Genomic DNA, 12868 nt, shown 5'->3' on the forward strand with positions numbered 1-12868 from the left:
TAGCACCGCCGCCGGAGCTAGAGTGTCGCTGGCGCCGGGTTGCAGCACCACCGAAGCGCCTGGGGGGATGCTCGTGCCACCGTGGCCATGGACCAGGAACCGGAGGAGAGCCACGGTCGGAATTGTTGCCACCATCAGGATCCGCGCGCGGGGCGGCGGTGTGGGTGGGAAGCGGTTGTCCTCCGTCTCCTTGACATGAATGGAGACTGGGTAGCGAATGAGGGGCCTGGAAAATCGAGAGACATGGTCTAGGTCGGCGCGGTGATTCACGCCATTGCGCGCCGGCAAGAGTGGCTCAGAGGAGCGTGAGATGTTGTCGGGGTTGGTGGTCCAGGAAAACAGGCAGAACTCTGACATGTCGGGGTTACTTGTAGAGCATCTTTATAATCACCCAGTTACGCTGTGACATTTGATAGCACATAAGGCATTCCTCCGGTATCCGGGAGTTGCATAATCTCATAGTCGAAGGAATATGTATTTGACATGAAGAAAGCAATAACAATAAAACTGAACAATCATTATGCTAAGCTAACGGATGGGTCTTGTCCATCACATCATTCTCCTAATGATGTGATCCCATTATCAAATGACAACTCATGTCCATGGTTAGGAAACCTTAACCATCTTTGATCAACGAGCTAGTCTAGTAAAGGCTCACTAGGGACACGATGTTTGTTTATGTATTCACACATGTATTTAAGTTTCCAATCAATACAATTCTAGCTCGATTTTTCCTGCGAAGGAAGAAGGAAGTCGCGCAGAGCACGAGACGAAAAAAATTGCCAAGCGACAGTGAGTTGCGATGTCGACAGCAAGACCGAGCCAAGACCTCGTCGGAGATAAGGGACAATGCTGTGAGCGGCAACGAGTAGCGGCGCCACAGTTGGAGACAAGTGCGGGTGCAAGCACGCGCGGGGAGTGGGGGTGGGGCCTGTCAGCATTGGATCAGGTGTGGTGGTGGTTGGGGGGGTCTTAGAGGGATGGCCTTCGCCAGCGGCCAACATGATAATGATTTGTGTGTGTTTGTGTGTGTGGGGGGGATCGAAAGGAGGGTAGGGCGGCGAGGCCATCGAGGGAGCGCCACCAGCCACGGGTGGTGGAGGCCGACTGTTAGAGCAACTCTAGCAGACCCCGCATCCCGCCCCGACCCGTAAAATAACCGCCAAAATATGGGCCAGGACGGAAAAACCAGCCCGATCAGACCCCGCATCCCGCCCCGGCCCGTAAAAAATTTTAGGGGGCGCGGCAAAATCCCGACCCCAACCGGGGAAAATGCAGGTTTCTCCCTCGCGGCTGCGGTGCCCTGCATATAAGCGGAAGCGGTTGGTGGGGGACATTTCATCCCGCGCTTTCCCCCACCAACCACCTCTCCTCTCCCCCTCGCGCCGCCGCCCAAGATTTCGGCGAAAGCAGCCAGCAGGAGCACGCCGGAAGGCCGCCACGCGCACGAGGCCTCCCATCTCTTCCCCCCTGCGTCGGCGGGCCGCCGGATTTGCAGATCTGCGGCACTTCATCACGGGTCGCCGTATTTGGCATTTTCCGGCCGCCTATTGCTGCCCCAAGCGATGGAGTGATCGGGGAGCCTCTCCTGCAGCCCAGGCAAGGGCGCATCGCCGCATGCAGGTACGGGTTCGTCCGCCCGCCGCCGCCGAAGGTTTGCGGGCATGGATTCGTCCGGCCGTCCATCGGGCTCGGCGCTCGCGCAACGTCTTTGTGGCTTGCCGATGCCGTTCATAGAGTGCGACGACTGCACGCGGAAAGTGCTGCGGCTCACTTCGGACACGCCGAAGCACCCCGGATGGGTGTTCTTCAAATGCGAAAACCACGAGGTACGTGCACTTGCGGTAGCTCATTTCATAGCTTATTCTTTAGTTCAATTACGGTAGCTCACTTCGAGCTTGCTCATTCTTTTGTGTAGGACGATGGATGCTCATTTTGGTTTTGGGAAGGCCAATACATTGATTTGTTGATAGAAAGAAACTTAATAGATGTTAGTGCACTCCTTAGTACAATCGAAGGCAATGATGCGGCTGCATCTGCAACTAGAGGGGAAGCAACGTCTACTTCTTTCGAACCAAAGATGAAGAAAGAAGAATGCAAAATCATGAATCCGCAGATCGACAATGAGTGCATGGAGAAGATATTAGTCCAACTTGTGGGAGCAGTTATGGAAGTTGGAAATCTTCTGAAATGCATACTTGTGGTTCTTGTTTTCTTTGGTTTTGCTATTCTAGCAAAGATTTGGTGATGTCTTTTGTATCTAATGTTGTTGCAAAAGCAAAGAAATACATTATGCTAGATCAATTCAAGTTGTAAATCTAAGTTTTGCGGGCCAGAAGGAGTTGCGCCAGATCAGACACCGCAAAGCCGACCCGTAAAAAAAGATATTTCGGGAATATCCCTTTTTACGGATTCATTATGCCGGGTCTACAACTGTGGCCGTCCACGCCAACCCGCAAAGACGTTTTTGCGTGAATTGCAAACACGTTTTGCGGGCTGGGAGGATGCGGGGTCTGCTAGAGTTGCTCTTAGGGTTGGGCGGTGGCATAAGAGGAAGAAGATGAACAATGGCATTGTGATCATGCCTGTTGGATGAAAATCCAGCGGCTAGAAAAAGTGTCTTACAAAAAAAATTCATTCGACTCACACACGGTCGTTCCTTCAATTCAACGTGTGAATACCAAACCTGCCAAAAGGCACCACCCGCACGAAAATCTACGAAGTATAGTCCTAAAAGTGCTGCCAACGAAAAGCGATAGTCATGGTCGAAAAGGGAGCACGGCACCAACCAAACAGTCCGTCCGTCCGTCAGTCGAATGAATCAAGTACACTAGGTAGTTACTTAGTTAATTTGCTCATGGCCACATCACATCAAATCATTACTCTCGGGTTAATTTAGCTCTCGTCTCTCTCTTGGATAGCACGCTTAAATAACTAACTAACTGTAAATAAATAGCAGAAAGAAGAGAAGAACCGCACCGCACGCGTGAAGGCAGGAGGAGACCAAGGATGATGATGATCACATTCACATCATCATCATCATCATCATCATCATCTTGGTCGTCGTCGACCCCGGCCTGACCCTCCCTTCAATCCAACTCCAGCTCCACCTCCACACAAATCCTATCCACCATTACCCACCCAACGCACCACCACAGCAAGAAACCCTCCCTAATCACAGATCCACTTGGATTCCTTTTCTTATTTTTTGTCCCCAGCGCAGCCCAGATTAGAATACCCGTTCCGTTCCGCCCCGCCCCGCTGTGGATTTGGACCACGCGGCCGCATGCAGCACCCAAATCCCGTCCCCTCCCCGTCCCAGCAATCTCCAATGGAGAGCCACCGGAGCAGAAATCAATCCTAAATTAGCGTCCCGCCACCAAGAACTCCACTACCAGGATCCAATCATCCCAGGCATTTGGCCCACTCCACCACCACCACCACCATCGAGGAAGAAAGCTCACATATCCGGGCCGAATTGGTCCTACGCCGCGCCAGATTACTGGCTGCACCGTAATAATTCCCCGAGAAGAAGAAGGGGAGCTCGGGCGGAAAAGGGGCGGAAGCAATGACGGAGGTGGCGCTGTTCCGGGGCCCGACCAACCTCGCTTCGCCCGCAAGCCGCGGCTCCTCCTCCTCCTCCTCCACCTCCCTGCGCTATTTAGCCGACAGCGACGTGCTCCAGAGAGGCACCACCAGCAGCGACCAGAGCCCTGCAGGATCCGCGGAGCGACAGGCCGGAGGGTTGCAGGAGGAGGAAGAGGAGGAGGAGCGCTGGTCCTTCTTGGCGCTGCTTCTCGAGCTGCTGCGGAAGTCGCTGCTCCGGTGCAGAGCCGAGGACGGCGGCCAAGGCCAGGGCGGGATGGAGATAGGGCTGCCCACGGATGTGCAGCACGTGGCGCACGTCACCTTCGACAGGTTCCATGGATTCCTCGGGCTCCCCGTCGAGTTCGAGCCCGAGGTGCCCCGCCGCGCGCCCAGTGCTAGGTCCGTCGCGCTCTCTTCTCTGTCTCTTCTCATGTTCCTTCATCAGCTGGTACACAAGCTTCGAAAACATGCTTGTATTTCTGAACTCAGAATGTTTCTGCATATTCAGTATCATCCAGTTCCCGCTGTTATTTCTGAAGTAGTTTTCACTTTTCAACATTTATATTAGATGCTACTGTTTGCCTATTTTGGTAGTGGTTTTAATCGGGATAAAGAGATGGTACGTTGGCTGGAATTGCGACCTCTGTGTGCTTTTGGTCTGAAGCTTGGTAGGCAGATAAATTCAGGTGGAATTTATATTTCATTTCAGTTATGTGTATATTAATATGAGGCCAACGCACACAACCGGGTTAGGTGCCTCCGTAGACTTCTTCCCCCCTTTGCTGGTACTTGGCTGCCTGAGCTGGAGTTGATCTATGGTAGAAAAACTGTTTATGAATTATGATGATGGGCACGCTTTGGACCACCACTCTGTCTAGAAATAGTTTGTGCTGAGTTTTCCCCATGTTTCATTAATAATTGGCCAATCATGGCTCTCCATGCCTGTTATGGGCAGAGTTGCATTGCTTTTCTGTAACAGGTTACTCATAAAATCAAGAAAGAAAAAATTAATACCCATAACTTTAGCGAGGCTGGAAATGGAACAGAACACTTGCAACGGAATCTTCATTAGTTGTAAGTAGAGAAAAAAAAAACAGAAAATATTAAATTTGAAAATCGCAAAGCCTCTACATTTAGTTACAGCAGCCATTCTGTTCACTTTAGTCTTTTCCTGTCCTTCGCAGCGGTGGTATTCTGTCCATGTTGCTTTAGTGTTCCCATCAACTTGAATCATGTTTTGACTTGTAAGCAAACCCACCAAATAAGCGTTTTTTGCCCAACATCCATGTGTTGTGAAGTGCATGGTTGTTTTAATCGGGTTCCGAAAAATCAAAAGGTAGTAGTACTTAGTTGGCACACTCATGCCATTTATTAAGTCTAACTTCTTGTTGGATCAGCTCAGCTGTATCGCCTCTTGCTTTGTTTGGTAGGAGTGCTTATGCTTGCTATACAAATATTAAACTACTAAGGTATTTTTCATTCAGTGCAAGATGTACTCGATGGTGCCTGTATTACTGCATCGCCGCTCTTTAGTTCTTTAGCCCATGCTCCTTTTGTATGCACAGTTGCACATGCATTACATGGCACGCTAATGACCCCTTTTAAGGAACACTGTATACTTGTAGGAATTCAGTTGATTGACCTGGGAATATCAAGAAGTAGATTATTAAACGCTAAGTCATGTTGAAAGATCAAAGAAGAACTGTTGGGAATTTCGTGATTTACAATGGAGAATGGACATATTTTGTCTTGATTAGATGATTCCGCCACCTTGCTCATTATCATTTGTCTGCATCTGTTTGTTGTGTTTTGCAGACTTTAGTGGCTTGAATAACTTTTTTTTTTGCTTTGTGGTCCTCTTGAGGTTATACTAGAAAAAGAGCAGAAAGAATAAACACACGTAGGTATTATATTGTCTATTGTTTGTCTTGGGAATTCCAGGATGTGGTTATTATTTCTAGGCAATCTAAAAAGAATAAGCTAAATGGTTCTCTGTGCAAGGATGGAATCATTTTGCCTTGAAAAGAAGATAAAGTGGCACAAACACCTAGAACCCATGTTCAAACTGGATTGCAAATTTGCAACCAACAAAACTGGAGCATATGTGTTGTGCTCATTCAATAATCGGGAAACTTCTGGAGTGTGCAAAGATCTTGAAAGAAAATTGAAAACTATTTCCTGGATTGCTTACACACTTGAGTTAGGAAACCGGCACTTAATAATAATGTGAAATCTGCCCACATCTTTATGGTGATGCCAATTTTTTAAGCATGCAACGATATGTAGAGTTCCCGCATAACTTGGGAGAATTCATCAATGTTCTTACAGACCATCTTAATTGCTGAAATATGCTCCTTCAAAAGATGCCTTGACTTGTCTTCAAAACAAAAAACAAAAAACGAAATATGCCTTGACCTAAGTGACTATGTGATCTTTACTTCTACATGTAAGGTGTATTTTAGAGCATTGTTTATGATTAGTTCCAGTTCATGCTTCCTTGTACTGTTGGTGTTCTTTAGCTGATTCAAACTTCAAATGCAGTGCTAGTGTCTTCGGCGTTTCAACACAATCGATGCAGTGTTCATATGATACCAGAGGAAACAGTGTTCCGACGATTCTCTTGATGATGCAAAGACGTCTGTATGAACAAGGAGGTCTTCGGGTATGACGTTTTAGCATTTTAACTAACTGTAACTTGCTTATTTTTTAAGCATCCTGTAGCTTTTCCTGAGTGCTGACTGCATTCATGTTGTTTGTTTTTTACTTTGCAGGCAGAGGGTATTTTTCGTATAAATGCGGAGAATAGCCAGGAAGAGTTTGTGAGAGATCACTTAAATAGTGGAACTGTGCCGGATGGCATTGATGTTCACTGTTTGGCGGGTCTAATCAAAGTAAGCTTTCTTCTGTCATGTAGCTTTATGCCATTCCGACATTCCGTTGACAGCAGCACTCACATATTTATTATTGATTATGCTTATCTTCAATAGCCGGATTCTATCTCAACACTTGTCAGTCCAGATTTTCTTTCTAGTGGAAACCAGTCTTCTTTTTCAAAGGGAAACCAAAGTTACGACTCTTCTGTCCAACAAAATTCTGTTGCAGAATCTAATGCTGCTTTTCAGTGCAGTTATGTGGTGTTATTAACTGGTTTGACGCCACAATTTTATGTCCTTGAGTTAGTCAACTTCGTTTTGCAAACAGTACTCTTGATGACAAAAGTTATACTCATTGCATATATTTTCAATTGTTCAGGCCTGGTTTAGGGAACTGCCGAGTGGGGTGCTGGATTCTATCCCACCTGAACAGGTGATGCAATGCCAATCTGAAGAGGACTGTGCTCGGGTTGCCAAATGCCTTCCACCAACTGAAGCAGCCTTACTTGACTGGGCTGTTAATTTGATGGCTGATGTTGTCCAAGAAGAACAGATAAACAAGATGAGCGATCGCAATGTTGCTATGGTTTTCGCTCCAAATATGACCCAGGTAATGCGTTCTCCTAACAGCAAACTAGCAACAATCATTTAGGTGGATACTAACTCTTGCGCTCATGTAAAGCAGATGGCAGACCCTTTGACTGCACTGATGTATGCGGTGCAAGTGATGAATTTCCTCAAGATGCTAATACAGAAGACCCTCAAGGATAGAGAAGAGTCCAACCTGGAAGATGCCCCTTTGCCACAGAAGGACCCATCTGATGAAAATGGCCATCAGAACCCCAGTCTTCCCATTAATCCTCAACCTGAAGAAACATCTGGGCGCCCCTCTTTTGTCAGCGAGGAGCCTCTCGTGTACAGTCCTACACACAGTGCTGAAGACAAGCTTCCTGTGGAAGGCGATTCGGTAGCTTCCGTTGTCCATACAAGTGATGTCCGTTCGAGCGTGGAGGGGTCCGCTAGTTGCTCGCAGCCTGCTCTTGTCGCTTCGTCTGCCATTGCTGATGCTTCCTGTGCTACAGCTGCCAACTTACTTCCGAGCAGAGGGAGCCGAGGCCTGAATAGCAGGAGGACTAGAAAGGGCAAGCGGCAGTGCGGAACGCCCGCCGCCCCTCCAGCTGAAAAATCGAGAGGCACGAGCATTGTGAGCCGGATAAACTCCAAGGTCGAACGGATCGAAGCGTGGAGGTAGAAACCCCGGTGCGACTGCCTTTGTTGTTGTGTAATAGATGACTGACCCAGTGTTGTTTCCTTGCACATTTTGAATTTTCGACGCGCTTATCATTTCGTGTTTGGATCATCATCATGTTGTTTTGAGGCTCATCCCCCCCTGCCTTCACTAACTTATATGTATCTTGCTTATGAGTAAATTTGTGGCCTTTGCTTCCTTTGTTGTACATGCATTTCTTCACTCCCTGGACCCGGAAGTTTCTGGACGTCCTGAACATGTGTTATTCTCACCCTGACCTTTCTGAAGTGAGGTCTCAACCATGGTATGCTGTATGCACGATGTCCCCTCATCGCATCAGATAGCTTTATTCCACCTTCCGCCCTTCATCCTTTTCGTTTGTTGAATCTGTCCCGAGATTTTCACAAGAAAAAAAAGAAGTTATTCTAACCTTTTCTCCTTCGTTCCTTGTCGTTCGTCGAATCCACCGTGAACTCTTTTCCAGTTTTCACGGAGAAAATGAAATTGCTGAAACAAAAACTCACTGCGAGAGGAATTGCAGTGCGTTTTCCTCTACCTAGCTTTCTGCCTGTTCAGCTAGGAATGGAACAGATTCCTGTCTCCAGGAGCACTTGACACCAGTGCGATTTTCAGTGACAAGTGCATCACTGGTCGGGGGAAAATCGCCCCATTTTCTCCCAGGGTTTTTAACCATCGCGGAATGTGCGAATTTGAGCCGTTCCTGCGCCAGTTGGAGCCGGAATTCATTCACCAACAGGAATGCCAACCTTATCAGAAATTCGGTGATGCCAGGGCAGGATCACCATCAAATTTGTGCGAGCTGCAAATGCAATGCTGCATTAGCTCTACCTGCAGATTTCCCTTCCTCTGACATGTTATGCAGGCCAGTGCTGAAGAACAGTGACAACTGTGCAAGATGCACATTTCCATTTCCTCATCCCAAGTTGCAGCAGGAGTATATACCGGCTCCACTCGTGAAACGAAAAGCCTGAAAAACAAGAAACATATTTTCGAATTCCGATTCGACAGCCACATAAATGCATCCACCTTTCCTGGCCTCTCCTTTTCTCTCACTATATATACCTCTCTTCCTCGGAGATTACTTGAGCAAAATTCGACGGTCACAAAAAATATCGCAGCCTTTTTATTACGTCTGTCTGACTGACTGAGGAGTGCTGCTTGTTGGATGGCGCACATGGCGACGGCGGTGGGGGACGGCGCGCTGCGGCGGCTGTTCGAGAAGCCGTTGCCGGAGAACCCCACGCTGCTGGAGGTGCTGTCGGCTTGCAACAACCACAGCCACCACAAGAAGCAGCTGCCGGCCGTGGACCCGGCGTCCTTCACCGAGATCTTCGGTGAGCTACACTTCTACGAGAAGCCCGACGGCGGCGCCGCCCGACCCGTCCTGCCACGGGTGCCACTCCCTGACGCACGCGCTACGGCGGCGTCGTGGCTCGACATCGCTAGTCAGGCCGAGAAGAGCAAGGACGACTCGTCGCTGGACGCGCTCCTCAGGCCGAAGCCCGCGAGCGCCGGCGACGCCGCCGGTGGCGTCAGGAGGAGCGCGAGCTTCTGCCTGAAGAAGAGCTCGGCGTCGCTGCTGCTGTGCACGGAGGGGCTCGGGTCCGAGAGCACGGTGGACTCGGACGACATGGTCAGGGATGACGGCGCCGACACGGCCGCCGACCTCCGCGGGAGGGAGAGGGAGGAGGCGACGCTGAGGGACGCCGCCGCCGCGGCGGAGTCAGGGCTGGTGGGTTCCCCGCCGTCGTTCCCGCCGCCGATACGGTCGATCGGGCGCGGCGGGAAGCCGTGCGTGTGCTTCCGGACGTTCCGCGCGGATGGGCGGTTCGTGCTGACGCAGGTGGTGATCCCCGGGAAGGAGCTGCTGCAGGCGTCCCGCGAGGGCGGCCGGCTCAGGCTCCGGTTCGCCAACCCCGCCGCCGCCGACGAGGAGCTGGAGTTGGGGGATCAAGAAGATGACCGAGAAGACAACATGACATGCATCGACGCGTGCGCTTAGTTAATTATGAATGGATTGTAGTAATTCGCCATGCAAGTGTGCTTCAACCTGCAGAATCCGAAGCTGACGAGTGATGACAAGCTATAGCAACTACTAATATACTGCCTCTTGTTCCTTTTCTACATTTTTTTTAGAGATTCCAATATAAACTACTCTAAAAATATATATCAAAGTACATACGAAGCAAAATATGTCTATACTCTAAAATAGGAAGCAAAATATAAACTTCGTATGGACTCTGGAATATACTTTAATACAGTACTATGGACTGTACTAGTAAGTCTTTTTTGCAGTAGGAGTACATACGAAGCAAAATGAATAAATCTATATTTTAAAATATGTCTATCATCTATATATACAGTTTGTATTAAAATCTTTAAAAAGACTTATATTTAAAAAGGAGAGAGTTGTACTGTATTAAATTGAACTACAAGGTTGATCATGCAAGCACATTGTTAACTAGTGAGTACTTTCTCTATAAATTAATATAAGAGTGTTTAGAATACTACGAAGAAGGCCACTTGGCGATGGAATCCTTTGGACGCAGCATGCCAGAATATCAATCAACCCAACGCGAACGCGGTGCAATTTTCTCTTTTCTCATATGCATCTTGCTCTTCCTGCTCCACTCTAGCTAGCTGCATCGTCACGAGACTTGACTGATTTCCGTGGTCCATGACCGGACCGGCATGGGAAATGATGGGGAAAAGGCACTTTGATCGCCGACTCTTTACGTAGATGCAGCTAAGCTAGCAGCTAGTCTAGGAGAGAGACGTCTCCTTCCATCGACCTAAAAAAGGCCTGTTTTGTCTGGATTCTTTTCGTTTGGGTTAACAAAAGGTTCATCTATTTTCGGCTCTGTTAGATATACCCATTGGGCGGCCGCATCTCAAATTTTATGTCTGTTTTAGACTTAAAAAAGAAAAATGCACCGCACAATAATTTAAAACATAAATATATTATAACTCAATTAAAAAGTCCATGATAGTCATTGCCCGTACTTAAGTTGAAATAATAATAAACGTAAAAACGGTAGATTTGCTGCCCGCTGTCGCTGATGCCGTGGCCATCTCCAGGCGCCACCGTCCTCCTCGTCGTCGTCCCTGGTGAGCGGGACGATCGACCTTACTAGGGACGACGACGAGGAGGACCGACAGTGCCAGCATCTCCTCCAGGCTGTCCTGCTCACTAGCCGCTCCGCCTCTTCGGCGGTCATGGTGGGAGGTGGTGGCGGCAGGGATGCCGAGGGAGAGGGCGCCAGCGTTAGTCCGCGCACGAGAACGCGATCTGGGCGGGCTGGGAGCATGCGCACAGACCGTGTTGGGAGCACACGCATCACGTGGCGGGCTATGAGTACGACCGGCAAAGAAAGTTTGCCGAAGCATGTCGTGCTCGTCCTGAAACCACGTGTCTCACAAGGGGGAAGCAAATGACATACCTGCGATCGGCCGGGAGGTGACTCGGGATATGTGCCCATCGGCGGTTGATCTCCAAGAAGCGGGCATGACCACTCGCCGGGATGGCCGACACCGGCAACCGATCCAGGCTCAAATGCCACCCCATTGGGGAGTTGAGCATCGGGCCAAGGGTGCAGGGTCGCCGTCTCCCAGTAACGCCGACAAATATCCACCTTGACGTACGAGCGATTCCAGGTGCGACGGCAGGAGGGGAGAAGGGGAAGGGGGCAATGAGGTGGAGTTCAGAGTGGTGCTCCCCGAGAAGGTGGAAGACGACCCAGCTATGTGGTCGTGCTTCCCCTTTGAAAGCACAAGTGCTCCTTGGGTGATTTTGGTAATTAATGTCAACATATCTCTTGTTGAACTAATACTCTTATCTAGTATATTTCAGAATGTTCAACAAAGGCGTGGCATGTACAAGAGCATGTGGAACCCCTTCAAGAAGCTAAGGACAAGGATTGGCAAAAGCTCAAGACTCTACATTTTCATTTTAGTGACCCAAGATCACATTGAGTCCATAGGAAAAGCCAGTACTATTAAAAGGGGATGATGTGTTGCTTAATGGCTTGCTTGCTCAAAATTCTTAGTGATATGCTCCAAAAGCTCTCAACCACTTTATCATATCCACATATGTCCTAAACCAAAAGTCAAACTCGACCCCACCGATTTGATCTATCCGACGCCACCGAGTTCATTTGACATAGCCATAGCCAGAAACCCTAATCAGTTCGGTCTCACCGATAGGGATCTCGGTCTCACCGAGATGGGATTGCAAACTCTCTATTTCCCTTCGTAACATTTCGGTCTAACCGATATGAGCGATCGGTTCCACCGAGTTCGCAATGCAAACTCTCTGTTTCCTTTTCGTAACGTTTCGGTCTCACCGAAATGAGCGATCGGTCCCACCGAGTTTGCCTGGCCAACTCTCAGTTTGCCTATTACAGAAATCGTCTTACCAAGTTTATGTGATCGGTCTCACTGAGATTATGTTATGTCCTAACCCTAATGAAATCGGTCCCATCGAGTTGATCATATCAGTCCCACCGAAAAGCCTAACATTCACATTTTGAACTGAATCGGTCTGACCGATTTTGTATATTCGGTCTCACCGAGTTTGGTAAATTGTGTATAATGGTTAGATTTTGTGTGGAGGCTATATATACCCCTCGACCCATCCTCCATTCAGGGAGAGAACTATCAGAATGTGCCTACACTTCTACCATATATTTTCTGAGAGAACCACCTACTCATGTGTTGAGACCAAGATATTCCATTCCAACCACAAGAATCTTGATCTATAGCCTTCCCCAAGTTGCTTTCCACTCAAATAATCTTTTCACCAAATCCAAATATATGAGGGAGAGTTGAGTGTTGGGGAAACTATCATTTAAAGCACAAGAGCAAGGAGTTCATCATCAACACACCATCTATTACCTTTGGGAGAGTGGTGTCTCCTAGATTGGTTAGGTGTCACTTGGGAGCCTCCGTCAAGATTGTAGAGTTGAACCAAGGAGTTTGTAAGGGCAAGGAGATCGCCTACTTCGTGAAGATCTACCCAAGTGAGGCAAGTCCTTCATGGGCGATGGCCATGGTGGGATAGACAAGGTTGCTTCTTCGTGGACCCTTCGTGAGTGGAGCCCTCCGTGGACTCGTGCAACCGTTACCCTTCGTGGGTTGA

At 48.7% G+C, this 12868-nt stretch overlaps 2 protein-coding genes across 2 annotated transcripts; both read left to right on the forward strand.

The window, feature by feature from the left end:
- Window positions 1-2956: 2956 nt before the first annotated feature.
- On the forward strand, window positions 2957-7918 carry LOC125551066 (rho GTPase-activating protein 4-like). Its single transcript, XM_048714215.2, has 5 exons — window positions 2957-3987; window positions 6130-6250; window positions 6360-6479; window positions 6841-7071; window positions 7147-7918. The coding sequence occupies exons 1-5, from the start codon at window positions 3569-3571 to the stop codon at window positions 7711-7713; spliced, it is 1458 nt and encodes a 485-aa protein (XP_048570172.1). The 5' UTR covers window positions 2957-3568; the 3' UTR covers window positions 7714-7918.
- Window positions 7919-8803: 885 nt separating this feature from the next.
- Window positions 8804-9853, forward strand: LOC125550982 (uncharacterized). The gene has a single exon (XM_048714121.2). The coding sequence runs from the start codon at window positions 8897-8899 to the stop codon at window positions 9731-9733; it is 837 nt and encodes a 278-aa protein (XP_048570078.2). The 5' UTR covers window positions 8804-8896; the 3' UTR covers window positions 9734-9853.
- The last annotated feature ends 3015 nt before the right edge of the window (window positions 9854-12868 follow it).

The sequence above is a fragment of the Triticum urartu genome, chromosome 4A, assembly GCF_056163025.1.
Source record: "Triticum urartu cultivar PI428250 chromosome 4A, HENAU_Tu73, whole genome shotgun sequence".
Taxonomy (NCBI): domain Eukaryota; kingdom Viridiplantae; phylum Streptophyta; class Magnoliopsida; order Poales; family Poaceae; genus Triticum; species Triticum urartu.

What these genes read in the sequence shown, in the direction of transcription:
- LOC125551066 (XM_048714215.2), top strand. Translation starts at nt 3,569, where the DNA reads ATGACGGAGGTGGCGCTGTTCCGGGGCCCGACCAACCTCGCTTCGCCC. An exon ending in ATGAACAAGGAGGTCTTCGG is followed by an intron (nt 6,251 to 6,359) that starts GTATGACGTTTT and finishes TTTACTTTGCAG; the next exon opens with GCAGAGGGTATTTTTCGTAT. An exon ending in TCGCTCCAAATATGACCCAG is followed by an intron (nt 7,072 to 7,146) that starts GTAATGCGTTCT and finishes CATGTAAAGCAG; the next exon opens with ATGGCAGACCCTTTGACTGC.
- LOC125550982 (XM_048714121.2), top strand. Translation starts at nt 8,897, where the DNA reads ATGGCGCACATGGCGACGGCGGTGGGGGACGGCGCGCTGCGGCGGCTG.